General features: G+C 43.3%; 1 protein-coding gene across 9 annotated transcripts in view; it reads left to right on the forward strand.

Annotated features, from left to right (window-relative positions):
• MACF1 (microtubule actin crosslinking factor 1) overlaps positions 1 to 14,331 on the forward strand; it is a 410,941-nt gene that overhangs the window by 114,294 nt on the left and 282,316 nt on the right. Inside the window, exon 1 of one of the 9 annotated variants that reach the window (XM_032247550.1) lies at positions 12,227 to 12,727. The exons of 7 other annotated variants lie outside the window; for them this stretch is intronic. In XM_032247550.1, coding sequence (XP_032103441.1) covers positions 12,619 to 12,727 — 109 coding nt within the window. In that variant the 5' untranslated portion in view covers positions 12,227 to 12,618. Of the gene's footprint in view, positions 1 to 12,226; positions 12,728 to 14,331 lie in introns of those variants that run through there. One more of the 9 variants, XM_032247561.1, reaches the window with a different exon arrangement.

Genomic DNA, 14,331 nt, shown 5'->3' on the forward strand with positions numbered 1-14,331 from the left:
TCCCAGCACTTTGGGAGGCTGAGGCAGGTGGATCACCTGAGGTCAGGAGTTCAAGACCAGCCCGGCCAACATGGTGAAACCCCATCTGCACTACAAATACAAAAATTAGCTGGGTACAATGGTGGGTGCCTATAATCCCAGCTACACAGGAAGCTGAGGTGGGAGAATTGCATGAACCCAGGAGGCGGAGGTTGCAGTGAGCCAAGATTGTGCCACTGCACTCCAGCCTGGACAACAGAGCGAGACTCTGTCTCAAAAAACAAACAAACAAACAAAAAACAACTTAAAACTGGGCCAGGCATGGTGGCTTTCAGCTGTTTGGGAAGCTGAGGCAGGTGGATGACTTGAAGCCAGGAATTCGAGACTGGCCTGGCCAACATGGTAATACTCCATTTCTATTAAAAATACAAAAATTAACTCGGTGTGATGGTGCATGCCTGTAATCCCAGCTACTCAGGAGGCTGAGGCACAAGAATCGTTTGAAACTGGGAGATGGAGGTTGCAGTGAGTCGATATCTTACCATAGCACTCTAGTCTGGGCAACAGAGCAAGACACTGCCTCAAAAAACAAAAACAAAACTTAAAACAGTTACCCAGATTTCCTTTTATGACTTGTTCAATCAGAGGCAGCTGGGAGGATGCACGCTGGCGAAGCATGACTCACCAGGCACACATAGTGGCCCTGACTGCTGGCAAGTTGTCTGGCCTGTGTTGAGAGTGAGTCACCCCGGGGAATGGAAAAATTGCAAGGTACTGAGGGGTAGGAGTTGTGTGCCAATGACTGCTCCTTCTGTGTCTGCTATTTTCTCTATAAGGACTCATCACAAAACCATAAATACTGGCGATCCTGTTGAGGCCCTGTGAAGCCAACTAACTTTATGGTGATAATGTTTCCCACGAAAGGAATGAGCTGACTGGATGTAGCATTGTTACCTTCTATGTTACAGGTATATATAGATTTTGATACAAGCCTGAGCTTGTATAATGAAAGTTCTATGTGTGAGAATTTCACTGGAATAAAGCAACACAGGTTTTCTTTGTTGTTTAAAAACTCAGTCTTCTGTATCTATCTTTGTCCAGTAGGGGCCACTGGGAGTTAGGCTAAGAGAAACTGTCACTAATCTAATGATAGATGAGCCAGATTCCTTGTCTATTGTGACATCTTTGTACATTCAGTACTATCTTTTTTTTTTTTATATTAGAACAGAAACAAAAGGTATGAACTTGTATTAAGAACTTGTATTAAGGCCAAGTGTGGTGGCTTACCCCTGTAATCCCTGCACTTTGGGAGACTGAGGTGGGTGGATATCACCTGAGGTCAGGAGTTCGAGACTGGCCTGGCCAACATGGTGAAACCCCCGTCTGTACCAAAAATACAAAAAAATTATCCAGGCATGGTGGCACACACCTGTAATCCCAACTGCTCGGAAGGCTGAGGCAGGAGAATTGCTTGAACTCAGGAGGCAGGCAGAGGTTGCCATGAGCCAAGATCACACCGTTAAACTCCAGTCGGGGCAACAAGAGCAAAATTCTGTTTAAAAAAGGAAAGAAAGAAATATTTCTGGACAAAAATAACAATCCTTGGCAAGATTCTGGAATAGTCCCCATAGACAGGACTTCTTTCTTTGTATCTTTTTTTCTCCATTTCTTTAAGATGTTGGCTACCAGAGTTTCCTGAAAAAAGCTTACTGGATAGATACTATTTTATTGGGGAAAATGGCCAAAATTCCAGAGAGAGAGAGATTACTTAAAATGGTGATATGGCTATTGAGGTTGACTAGATATTCTTCTCCTTTCCCTTTTTGACGCAAAGGCATTGAAGCCTAATTTGAATTAGTCATTGAGCTGGTGTCTTAGAGCTGTTCAATACCGCATGCTTTACTTTGATTTATCTTCTTGCATTGGCCACTGAGGGTGACTTGATGCTCCGCTAGGAGGTAGATTCTCTGGTATAGTAATCATAATAATAATAGTTGGCATTCATGAGTCAGTGTTTAATGCTTTTTAAATAGTTAATGCTAACTGTGTGCCAAATATTTCATGCATTTTCTCAATCCTCACTGTAACACTGTGAAGAGGTAATTTTATTATTCCCATTTTACACATAACTGTGAAGAGATTAAATAATTGGTTCAAAGATATACAACTAGAGATTGTGAAACCAGAATTTGAATAAAGGTTTGGCTCACAGATTATATTTACAGTCCTAGTCAGAGAGAGGCACTTGGGTTTAAGAATGAGTTTTCTTTTTTTTTGTTTGTTTTGTTTTTGCTTTTGAGACAGAGTTTTGCTCTTGTTGCCCAGGCTGGGGTGCAATGGCATGATCTTTGCTTACCACAACCTCCGCCTTCTGGGTTCAGGGGATTCTAATGCCTCAGTTTCCCAAGTAGCTGAGATTATAGGCATGTGCCACCATGCCCAGCTAATTTTGTATTGTTCAGGCTGGTCTCGAACTCCTGACCTCAGGTGATCCACCCACCTCGGCCTCCCAGAGTGCTGGGATTATAGGTGTAAGCCACTGCACCTGGCCAAGAGTGAGTTTTCCAAGTCTGTACCAGAGCATCTCCCACTTTTTACTTTCCCTTTTCTTTCTTAAGGGTAAGACCTTCAATTGCTGAGCTTGATAAGAAGGCCACCTAGAGTTTAGATGTTGGGGAGAAGCCATACCTGGAGGGATTTCCAGAAGTGGAATTTTTCTTTTCTTTCCTTTTCTCCTCCCCCTCCCCTCTTCCCCCCTCCCCTCCCGTCTCTTCTCCTCCCCTCCTCCCCCCCCTCCCCCTCCCCTCCTCTCCCCCTCCCCTTCTCTCTCCTTCCCTCCCCTCCCCCTTCCTCCCTCCCCTCCCCCATCCCTCCCCATCCCTCTCCCCTTTTCTCTCCTCCCTTCCCCTCCCCCTTCCTCCCTCCCCTCCCCTTCCCCTCTCCTCCCCTTCCCCCTCCCCTCCCCCTCCCCACTCCCCTCTCCTCCTGTCTCCTCCCCTCCCCTCCCCATCCCTCCTCTTCCCTCTCCCCTTCTCTCTCCTCCCTTCCCCTCCCCCTTCCTCCCTCCCCTCCCTCTTCCCCCTCCCCTCCCCCTTCACCGTCCCTTCCCCCTCCCCACTCCCCTCTCCTCCTGTCTCCTCCCCTCCTCCTTTCCCCATCCCTCCTCTTCCCTCTCCCCTTCTCTCTCCTCCCTTCCCCCTCTCCCCCCTCCCCCTTCCCTCCCCTTCTCCTTCCTCCCCTCCCCCCTCCCCTCCCCTTCTCCTCTCCTCCCTTCCCCCTCCCCTTCTCTCTCCTCCCTTCCCCCTCCCCTTCTCTCTCCTCCTTTCCCTTCCCCCTCCCCTCCCCCTCCCTCCCCTCCCTTCCCTTCCCCCTTCTCTCTGCCTCCCCCCTCCCCCTCTCCCCTCCCCCTTCTTCTCTCCTCCTTTCCCCCTCCCCTCCCCTTCTCTCTCCTCCCTTCCCTTCCCCCCTCCCCCTTCCCCCTCCCCTCTTCGACAGAGTCTTGCTCTGTCACCCAGGCTGGAGTGCAGTGGCACAATCTCAGCTCTACTGCAGCCTCTGCCTCCCAAGTTCTAGCAATTCCTCTGATTCAGCGTCCCAGGTAGCTGGGATTACAGGCACATGCCACCATGGTGGCCAGGCTGGTCTCAAACTCCTGACCTTAGGTGATCTGCCCGCCTTGGCCTCTTAATGTGCTGGGATTACAGGCGTGAGCTCCATCCTTGCTTCTTGCTCTTAAGCAGTTCTCAGGTTCTATCATTCATTCATTAAGTTATTGATTCACTCATTCCAGAAACAGTTATTTAGTTACTAAGATTTTATAAAGGAGAGCAGCTATCTAGCTTCAAAAACAGTCTAGTGAGGGAGTAACGGGATATGTGCTCAGCTGTTTTATAAAGCTGCAAGTGTTAAACATGAGAGAAACAGATAAAGTATAATAAAAGCTCAAGGGAGGGAGAAGTTTACATCTCACTGGGTTGGAGGGAGGGACTGGAGATAATTCTGTGGAAGTACTGGCTTTAAGCTGGTCTATAGGAATAGGATTTTAATATGTGGAGATGGGAAGGAAAAATATGCCAGGATAATGAGGAAAATATTGTGAAGCCAGAGAGTTTTGGATTTAATTTGTTGATAGGGAGAAATGGAAAGTTTTACCATGCAGTTACAAATAAACATTTAAAATGTGCCAGTCATTATACATGCTCCAGGGAGATTACTGTCATGGTGAATGAGGGCAGGGTTGGTAAATTGGAGACTGAGATTAGATAGATTAGATAATTTGGTGAGGTAAGTTATCAGTTTGCCAAGGTTTTGTATACTCTGAGCAATATTCATAGGCCTTTGTGGTCAGATGTGGTTTGTCTGCTGCTCCTCCAAATAATGACAATTACAACCAGTAATTATTGAGCACATATCAAGCATCTGAAACACATGAACTCATTCATCCTTACTACAACTCTTAAGACAGGTGCCATTATTATCATCATTTTACAGATGAGGAAGTTGAGGTAACTTGCCCAGAGATGCTAAATGTGATATATACATAGTAGTCTGAATTTGAACCCAGGCCGACTGGGCTTATAATTCCCATCCTGCTATAATACTCATGGCATCTATATATACTGAGCAAGAAATGTGGAGATTTTCCTTGCTTTATTGTATTCGATGACACTTGTGGATGTAGAATATTCTTTGTAGATATTCCAAAGAATATTGTCTCAATACCACATTGCCAAACCTTAGAGGCAGAGTCATGGATGTCTCCTAATTAAGTTATCTGCAGTTCACATCCTCCGCCTGTCTTCAGTTAGCTGCCTAGTGTACTCATGGGAGGGGACAGATGACAAGAGTTTCAGGGCTTTTATGCCTGCATCCTGCCATTTCTAGAAACCCAAGGTTTTCAGCCCTATCAGTCATATGCTATTCCCTCCACCAAATTTATAATCTTAGGTATATTTGTTGTATTTTTTAAAAGGCTTCTCTCTTTGTAAGCATTATTTTTCTGGATTTTGGTTTTTTAGTTATGGTATAACTTAAAGTTTTGGTCAGAATCTGCTAAAGGTATGATGCTTTTGAATATCAATTATTTTGAGACCAAGTAAATCTCCATGACATTTAAATAAAACATCCGGCATACCTTTGCACAGGCTTGTTTTGCTTGCAGACATTAAAGTGATTCTGGGGTGTTGCCTTGTGTGGAGATTTCTTGTGGGTTACAGTTAGGGGAGACCATCATAAATCCCTGTCGGTAATCCCAAAGAGAGGCAGGTCTAAAATCTTAATGAAGTTCTTAATCTGTCTTCTACAAGCCGTCTTTCATGGTTTGGGGCCCTGCCCGTTGGCTGTTAGCAAGGGATATCCTGGGGGGTGTTAAATGTGACTTTAAAAGGCCTGTTCTTTGTATAATAAATGATCTCTTAAAAGAAAACTAGTCTCTCCCTCCTGCCAGCCTCTAACCACTTCCTGTAAATGACAGCACATAGATCCATCTTAGTGGAAAAATTGTTTTATTTTCATGAAAGCCGTTCCCTTCTACTTCTGTGTTCCTTCCTTCCTTCACACACAGACACACACACACCCACTGCAAATAGGCAAACTTTTTACCTGTCATATCAAGGTATAACATGCTATGTTTTGATGATCTTATGAGAATAAATTACTTTGGTTATCTTTCATTAAAGGTAGATTCAGAGGATATCTTGGTATTTGAGTGCTTTGCATTTTTCCCCCCAAATTTGTTAGATGTTTTTGAATGGCACAAACATGGTATATGATTTTCTAATTAATGATGCCAGAAGTTCTTATAACAGTTTCTAATGACTTCAGGTAGCAAATAGGGTTTTGACTTCGGGAAATGATAATATAGTGAAGGTATTTGTAAGATTGTGGAAAGATGGTTGTGGTGGCCCATGCCTGTAATCCCAGCACTTTGGGAGGCAGAGGCGGGAGGATCGCTCTTAACAGCTAGGAGTTTGAGACCAGCTTGGGCTACATAGTGAGACCCCATTTAAAAAAATTTTTTTTAAATTATAGCTAGCATGGTGGTGCATGTTTATGGTCCCAGCTCCTCAGGAGGCTGAACTGGTAGGACTGCTTGAGCCTAGGAGCTCAAGGCTGTAGTGAGCTATCATCACACCGTTGCATTCTGGCCTGGGTGACAGAGGGAGACCCTGTTTTGAAAAAGATAGTTGAGAAATGGTGACAGAGGCCAAGTGCAGTGGCTAGCATCTATAAACCCTGAACTTTGGTAGTCCGAGGCAGGTAGATCACTTGAGCCCAGGAGCTTGAGACCAGCCTGGGAAACATGGCAAAACCCCATCTCTGCAAAAAAACAAAAATTAGCCAGGTGTGGTGGCACGTGTCTATAGTCCCAGCTACTCTGGAGGCTGAGGTGAGAAGATCACTTGAGCCTGGCAGTTCAAGGCTACAGCAAGCTATGATTGTGCCACTGCATTCCAGCTTGGACTACAGAGTAAGACCCTGTCTCAAGACATGGTGATAGAAACAGCACTAAAAATACAAAAATTAGCGGGGCATAGTGGCATATGCCTGTAGTCACAGCTACTGGGGAGGCAGGAGAATTGCTTGAATCTGGGAGATGGAGGTTGCAGTAAGCCGAGATCTCACCACTATACTCTCGAGCCTAGGCAACAGAGTGGGACTCTATCTCAAAAAAAAAAAAAAAAAAAAAAAAAAAAAAACCAAAATAAATGGTTAATATATTCTGTTGTTGAGATTATTTTCTTTATTTCCTTTTTTTTTTTTTTTTTGAGATGAAGTCTCACTCTTGCTTGGGCTAGAGTGGTGCAATAGCGCGATCTCCCCTTATTGCAACTTCTGCCTCCCAGGTTCAAGTGATTCTCCTGCCTCAGCCTCTCGAGTAGCTGGGATTACAGGTGCCCACCACTACACTCAGTGAATTGTTTGTATTTTTAGTAGAGATGGGGTTTTCACCATGTTGGCCAGTCTGGTCTTGAACTCCTGACCTTGTGATTCACCTGTCTTGGCCTCCCAAAGTGGTGGGATTACAGACATGAGATACCACGTCCTACTGAGATTCTTTTCTTAAAGCCAGGTGGAACTATTATATAAATAAGTCTTGTAAAGAGGAAGTATAAGCACCTCAAGTTACTTAACCTGAAGTTAGTGTACTTATTTTGACAGAATTTTTTAGCAAAGGGATAAAACATTGATTTGAAATCAGGCATATGAAAGTTCAGATATGGCCCAGTACAGTGGTTCATGCCTATAATCCCAACACTTTGGAAGCCCAAGGCAGGAGGATCACTTGATTACATGAGTTTGAGACCAACCTGGGCTATAACATATAGTAAGATCCTGCCTCTACAGAAAAAAGAAAGAGAGAGAGAGAAGAAAAGAAAAGAAAGAGTTCAGGTATCAGCTCATTCTCTTTCTTGGATTACCTTGGCAAAATAACGTGAATTTCTGCAGCCTCAAGTGCTTAATTTATAAAATGGGGCAATGGTATATGTTTCCCAGGGAAATTCTAGGGATCGAATTAAATAACAGATGTGAAGATGCTTTATAGTAGCAGCTTAATAAATTTTAGTTTCCCTTCCAAGCAAGTCCATCCTCTTTGACCATCACAGCCCAGGAGCACCTTCACTTCTCCACAGCCAGCAGTGTGTCATAGTCATCTTGGTGTCCATGGTATCTGGCACGATGCTCTGCATTTTTTAATGGAATGAATGAAGTGTTGTGTTTCAGAAGAGAGGGAGCTCCAGCTTAGTTTCTACTGGACTATGTCATCAGTTTTCTTTTTTAGTGCTTATTCCCTTCAGCAAACACTAGTACATTTCACATGTCAAAAAGAATTCTCTGTTGACCCTATATCTCTTTCTCTGCTCCTGTTTACAGCAAAGTTCCTTGAAAGAGTTATTTTTTTCCTGTCCCTGATTCTTATCCTCCCATTCATTAGTTCTTGAATCACTCCAGTCAGGCTTTTTCTCTACCATGCCATCAAAACTGCCCTTGTTAGAGTCACCAGTAGCCTCCACATTGCTAAATTCAGTGGTCAGTTCTCAGTCTTCAACTTGACATATTAATAGCTCTTGCATGGTTAATTACTACCCCTTAGAACACTTTCACCTGGCTTCTGGGACCGCTTACTCTTTTGGTTCTCCTTCTAATCTACTGAATCCTCTTTTTTTAGTTCCTTTTGGTTATTCTTGCTAGCTAATGTTGAAAGGTTTCCAGGACTTAGTCCTTGAACTTGATCTCTTCTCTATGTTTAGCCCCTAAATGATACCATCTAGTCTCCTGGCTTTAAAATTCCAGCTTGGGCCAGGTGCATTGGCTCATGCCCATAATCTCAGCACTTTAGGAGGCCAAGGCTAGTGGATCACCTGAGATCAGGAGTTTGAGACCTGCCTGCCTAACATGGCGAAACTGCGTCTTTACTAAAAATACAAAATTAGCCAGGTATGGTGGCACATGCCAGTAGTCCCAGCTAGTCAAGAGGCTGAGGCAGGAAAATCACTTGAACCCAGTAGTCAAGTTGCAGTGAGCCAAGATAGCACCACTGCACTCTAGCCTGGGCAATAGAGCTTGACTCCATCTCAGGGGGAAAAAAAAAAAAAATTCCAGCCTGGGTCTCTCCCTGAACTCTAGATTCATATATTCAATTGTCTATTCAAAGTTCCACTTGAGGGCTGGGCATGGTAGCTCAAGCCTGTAATCCCAGCACTTTAGGAGGCCAAGGAAGGAGGATCGCATGAGGCCAGGAGTTTGAGACCAGCCTGGGCAACATGGTGAAACCCTGTTTCTACCGAAAGAAACAACAACAAAAAAATTTTAACTTGAATGTCTTTAGGCATTTCAAATCTAATATATTCAAAAGGACATTTCTACTCTGCCCCCCAAAAATCAAACAGCCACAACCACCCTCTGCTTCTCATACCAATCTTTCCTATCTCAGGAAATGGCAGTTCTGTTCTTTCAGTTTCTCAGGTCAACACTTTGGAGTTATTTTTTATTCTTTCCCTGCTCAGTCCACAACCAGTCTATCAGCAAATCCAGATTATTCCTTCTTTATAATTATTACAGAATTTGAACATATCTTACCACCTCTATTGCCACACTCTGGCTCCACCCATCATCATTTCATAGCCACCAGTTTTTACTTGAATTATTATACTGGCATTATGCCGGATTTCCCTGCACCTACTCTTATCTCTCAATAGTCTGATGTCAATATAGTAACAAGAGCAATCCTTTTAAAACCTAAGTTAAATCATGTAACTCTCTCACACAGAGCCCTCCAAAGGCTTCCCATTCCACCTAGAATAAAAGCCAAAGGCTTTACAATGGCCTGTATAGCCATAGATGATCTGACCTTGTCACTGGCCTCATCTCCTGATACTCTTACCTTTCCTCTTTCAGGCCCAGCCATTTGTACTTGTTCTTCTTTGGCTTATCCATTCTCCAGATAGCCATGTGAGTTGTTTGCTCATATTCCTTATCTGCTCAGATGTCACCTTATTAGAGCTTTCTCTGACCATCCTGTATATAAAACCATAAACTTGGCTGGATGCGGTGGCTCATGCCTGTAATCCCAGCACTTTGGGAGGCTGAGGCAGGTGGATCATGAATTCAGGAGTTTGAGACCAGCCTGGCCAACATGTTGAAACCCTGTCTCTATAAAAATACAAAAATTAGCCGGGCACGGTGGCATGCACCTATAGTCCCAGCTACTGAGGAAGCTGAGGCAGGAGAATCACTTGAATCCAGGAGGCAGAGGTTGCAATAAGCTAAGATCATGCCACTGCACTCCGGCCTGGGTGACAAAGTAAGACTCCATCTCAAAAAACCATAAACTTTCCCCCATTGACATTTCTCCTCTTCATCTCCTTTGGTATTCTCCATTGTATTTATGTGACAAGCTATGTATTTACCTGTTTATGTTTTTTTTTTCTATCTTCTCCTACTAGTATGTAAGTTCTATGAGAGCGAGGTCTTTGTTTTGTTTACTACTATGTTTCTGGTACCTGGAATATGACCTGGCACATAGTATGAACTAAATATTTGATGAGTGAAATGTAGGTTAGCCCAAAATTGTAGATTATCTTAATGTCAGATTTAAAAGTTCCTATTGTATTAATGCTCCCATGAAGAGCCCTTTATTATTTTTCTGGGTAGTAGGTTATTCATATCTAAAACTCTTTCCTTTTGCTTTAACAAGCTCTAGAAAAGAGCAAAAGGAAAAAAAAAAGATTTCATATAGAAAAAAAAAGTAAAACCCTTCCTTATTGTTAGAAAAAATAAACTTGGCTGGGTGCAGTGGCTCATGCCTGTAATCCCAGCAGTTTGGGAGGCCAAGTCGGGCAGATCAACCTGAGTCAGGAGTTTGAGACCAGCTTGGTCAATATGATGAAACCCTGTCTCTACTAAAAATATAAAAATTAGCCAGGCATGGTGGTGTGTGCCTGTAGTCCCAGCTACTTGGAAGGCTGAGACAAGAGAATCACTTGAACCCGCGAGATGGAGGTTGCAGTCAGCCAGGATCATGCCACTGAGCTCCCTCCTGGCAACAGAGTGAGACTCCATCTCAAAAAGAAAAAATAAACTTGACAGATATCTAAAGCAATTTTCATTTTTAAAAGCTTGTGAGAATATAGCATCTTTATGTCATAGTGTAATAGGTACCCTAGAAATAAATAAACAGGGTCTCACTTTGTCTCGAATAAAAAGGCTGGAGTACTACAGTGGCGTGATCATGGCTTACTGCAGCCTTGACCTCCTGGACTCAAGCCATCTTCTCACCTCAGCCTCCCCAGTAGCTGGGACTATATACATGTACCATCACATATGGCTAAATTAAAAATTTTTTTTTGTACAGCTGGGGTCCCACTGTGTTACCCAGTCTGGTCCTGAACGCCTAGGCTCAAGTGATTCTTCTGCCTCAGCCTCCTGAAGTGCAGGGATTACAAACATGAGCCATGCATCCAGCCTGATTCAGTATTTGGACAAATGTATATAGTCATGAAACCACCACCACAATCAACATAAAGAACATTTCCATCATCCCCTATAGTTCTTTTGTGATCGATCCTTTGTGGTCAGTTCCCTTCCCTCACTCTCAGCCTCTTCAATTTCTTGTTCTATAGTTTTGCTTTTCTAGAAAGTTATATAAATGGAATCATACTGTAGGTAGCCTTTTGTGTTTGGCTTTTTAAGTGTAGCATAATGCTTTTGAGAATCATCTGTGCTGTTGTTTGTATCAATAGTTTTGTTCTAGTTTATTGTCCATTATATGGATGCACAATTTGTTTATACGTTTACCAGTTGATGGACATTTGGGTTGTTTCCAATTTTTGTATATTATGAATGATGCTGCTTTTAACATTTGTATACGGGTCTTGATGTGGACGTATTTCTGTTTTTCTTGGACAGATACTTGGACAGATTGTTGGGTCCTCTGGTCTATGTATGCTTAACTTTATAAGAATTTGCCAAACTGAGTGGCTCATGCCTGTAATCCCATCATCTTGGGAGACCAAGGCAGGTGGATCACTTGAGGTCAGGAGTTCAAGGCCAGCCTGGCCAACATGGTGAAACCCCATCTCTACTAAAAATATGAAAATTAGCTGGATGTGGTGGCGTGTGCCTGTAATCCCAGAACTTTGGGAGGCCGAGGCAGGCAGATCACCTGAGGTCGGGAGTTTGAGACCAGCCTGGTCAATATGGTGAAACCCTGTCTCTACTAAAACTACAAAAATTAGCCAGGCATGGTGGCTCGCACCTGTAGTCCCAGCTCCTTGGGAGGCTGAGGCAGGATAATCGCTTGAACCCGGGAGGCAAGAGATTGCAGTGAGAGGAGATCGTGCCTCCCCAAATGCTGGGATTACAGGCGTTAGCCACCACGCCCAGCCAGATGGATTTTTTAACCCTTGAAAAGTACCCCCTAAATGAGCAGTTTTGCTCTCTTTGCTGATCTTCATCACACCAAGATGTCAGGTCTGTTTCATGGGAGCTAGCTTTGTATGTATTCTCCCTATAGTGATGTTTAGGCCCCTTGCTTCTCCTCCCAGGTTGTGGGTATGGAGAGGTTGCCCTCTGACAACTTCAGGGTACTTGTGGTACTCATACATCCTCATGTACTTTGCTTCCTCCCCACAAGAGGTTCCCTAGTGCTTCTGTGACTTTTTTCTTCTGGCTACATCCTGAAGACTGGCCTTCCAAGTAGGCTGGGAATGGAAAGTTAAGAGTGTGACGTCCTCTGACAACCCTCCCTTCTTGTAAAAGGGTCTGTGGTTTGTTTATTTAAGTTGAGCAGAGGATGCCAAAGATAGAGGTTTGAGTCAGCTTGACACTGGCTTAGGCGCTCCTTTTCACTCTCCTTGTTCCTCCTTCCCTTTCCCCTCCCCCGCTGGCCAGTTGTTTCCTGGGCTTTGTCTGAGATACACTGTACAGTTTTAGTCCCAGTCTACTACTGCCCGCTGAAAAACAGTCAGAGGCGAGATGGAGGAGAAGCTGCCAGGAAGTTTCTGACAACACTAAGCTCCGGCCTCTGCCTCTGTGCTGATAGTACAGGGCAGCAGTAACCTCAGGAGAAAGGCATCCAGAGGCCTACACTGAGCTTATTGTGGCTAACTCAAGGGAGGAGAAAGGACGAGCCTGGAAATGCCCCTCTTAGATTCATCTTATTTACCACCAACCATCTTTATTTTGACTCACATTCTTGGAGTTGCTGGTGTTCTATACTGGAAGAGGCACGCCAGAGGTAGAGCAGGTAACGAACTGGTGCCCAGTTATTCTTTAAATCTACTGTGGAGCTTTTGAGGGTGGGGTGAATGACAGAGGTCTTCCCAGTTGCTTTCCTTAAAGGGCCAGTACATCCTTCAGCTGGAGTGCTGTCAGACGTGTGTGTGTGTGAGTGAGATGAGGAAGCTGGTCTGCCCTGGGGCCACTTTGGGATTAGGGGCTCTTTTCTGTTCTATGAGTCTGTCTGTCTGGAGGGTGCTGGTTAGATGAGGTGATGTCTGGGCTCGAAACTGGAGGGAAGTGGCCGCTATGCTGACTTAGTCTTTCCTCAGAGAACTGAGCTCTTTCTTTACTTTCTCAATCTCAGAGTGGTTTCTTGTACCCTTGTTTTTAACTGAGAACATGCAGTAACTCTGTTACCCTCCTCCAGGTATGGATTTATGTTGGAGAAGTTTATGTTAACTTGGTGTGTTTTGGGGTGAGAACAGGCAGAGGAGGAAGGGTCAGTCAGCAGAAAGGCCCCCGTCCTTGCCGAGGGGCATCCTGGAACACTGGGTGTCTGTGTTTTCTTTGATATGATTGATACTGTTCCTGCACAGTTTGGCTGTGTGTATCGGAGTCATCTTGTTCAATGCAAGGAAATTAATCCCTCTCTTCCTTGGGGAATCAGGCTTTGATAATTAAAAAAAAAATTTTTTTTGTAATGGTACCAGAACCCTCATTCTTCCCATATTGCTATTAGTTATATTATATTCTGTTGACTTCTAAACACTCAGAGCAGGGATCAGCCCTCAGATTGGCTGATTCTGAGTCTCCATAGTTAAGGATTAATGTGGCCTAACTTTTCCTGGAGTATACCCTTGGGTCTCATTGCCTTCAGTACTCTTATTGTAATGGGCTCCCTACCTTCACACTGATGTATGTAGACACTTTTTATAATGTATGTTACAAGTTAAGATGGAGATTTGATGGCTTATTACTTAGTTTTCTATTAAAAGTTCACAAATGCCTGACAGAATTAGAATGAGATTCAATCATTCCCCAGTGTCCTTTCCAGTAAGTCCCAGAAAACTTTTGACTAAATATTCAGATCCTAGTATGTGTCTATATCAGCAAAAACACAGACAGACATTTTAGAAGTATGATGGTGTGGTGGTGTGTTTTTAAAAAAGCCACCTCAAAGTGGCTTTCCTGTATCTGAACTTAAGAAAGAAAGAGATTGGCAGGCTTCAGTGGTTTGGTCCTGTTTACTATTTCACATGTAATTAGGAAATAAATATAATATAATTTAGGTGGATGCTGCTGCTTTTCTTTCCTTGTGCATTATGGTAATGTCATTTCTAAATATTAAATAACTAATAATCAGTTGTTAATATTTTTAAAGTTTATCTTTAGTATGGGACTTTTATGGAACTTAAGAGCTATCACTATATTTTTAAGTGCTTTCTTTTTTATGTTTAGAAATATTAATTTCGTAAACAGCCATAAAGTAATTGAAATAAAAAGAAAGATACATTGTAAAAGCTTTTTCTTTTTTTTTTTTTTTTTTTTTTTTTTTTTTTTGAGGTGTTTTTTTCTTTTTTTCCCAGGTTGGGGAGGAAAAAAGAACGTGATAGCTCTTAAGTTCAATAA

This window comes from Sapajus apella, unplaced genomic scaffold (genome assembly GCF_009761245.1).
Source record: "Sapajus apella isolate SASKATOON/1434 unplaced genomic scaffold, GSC_monkey_1.0 scaffold62, whole genome shotgun sequence".
Classification (NCBI taxonomy): domain Eukaryota; kingdom Metazoa; phylum Chordata; class Mammalia; order Primates; family Cebidae; genus Sapajus; species Sapajus apella.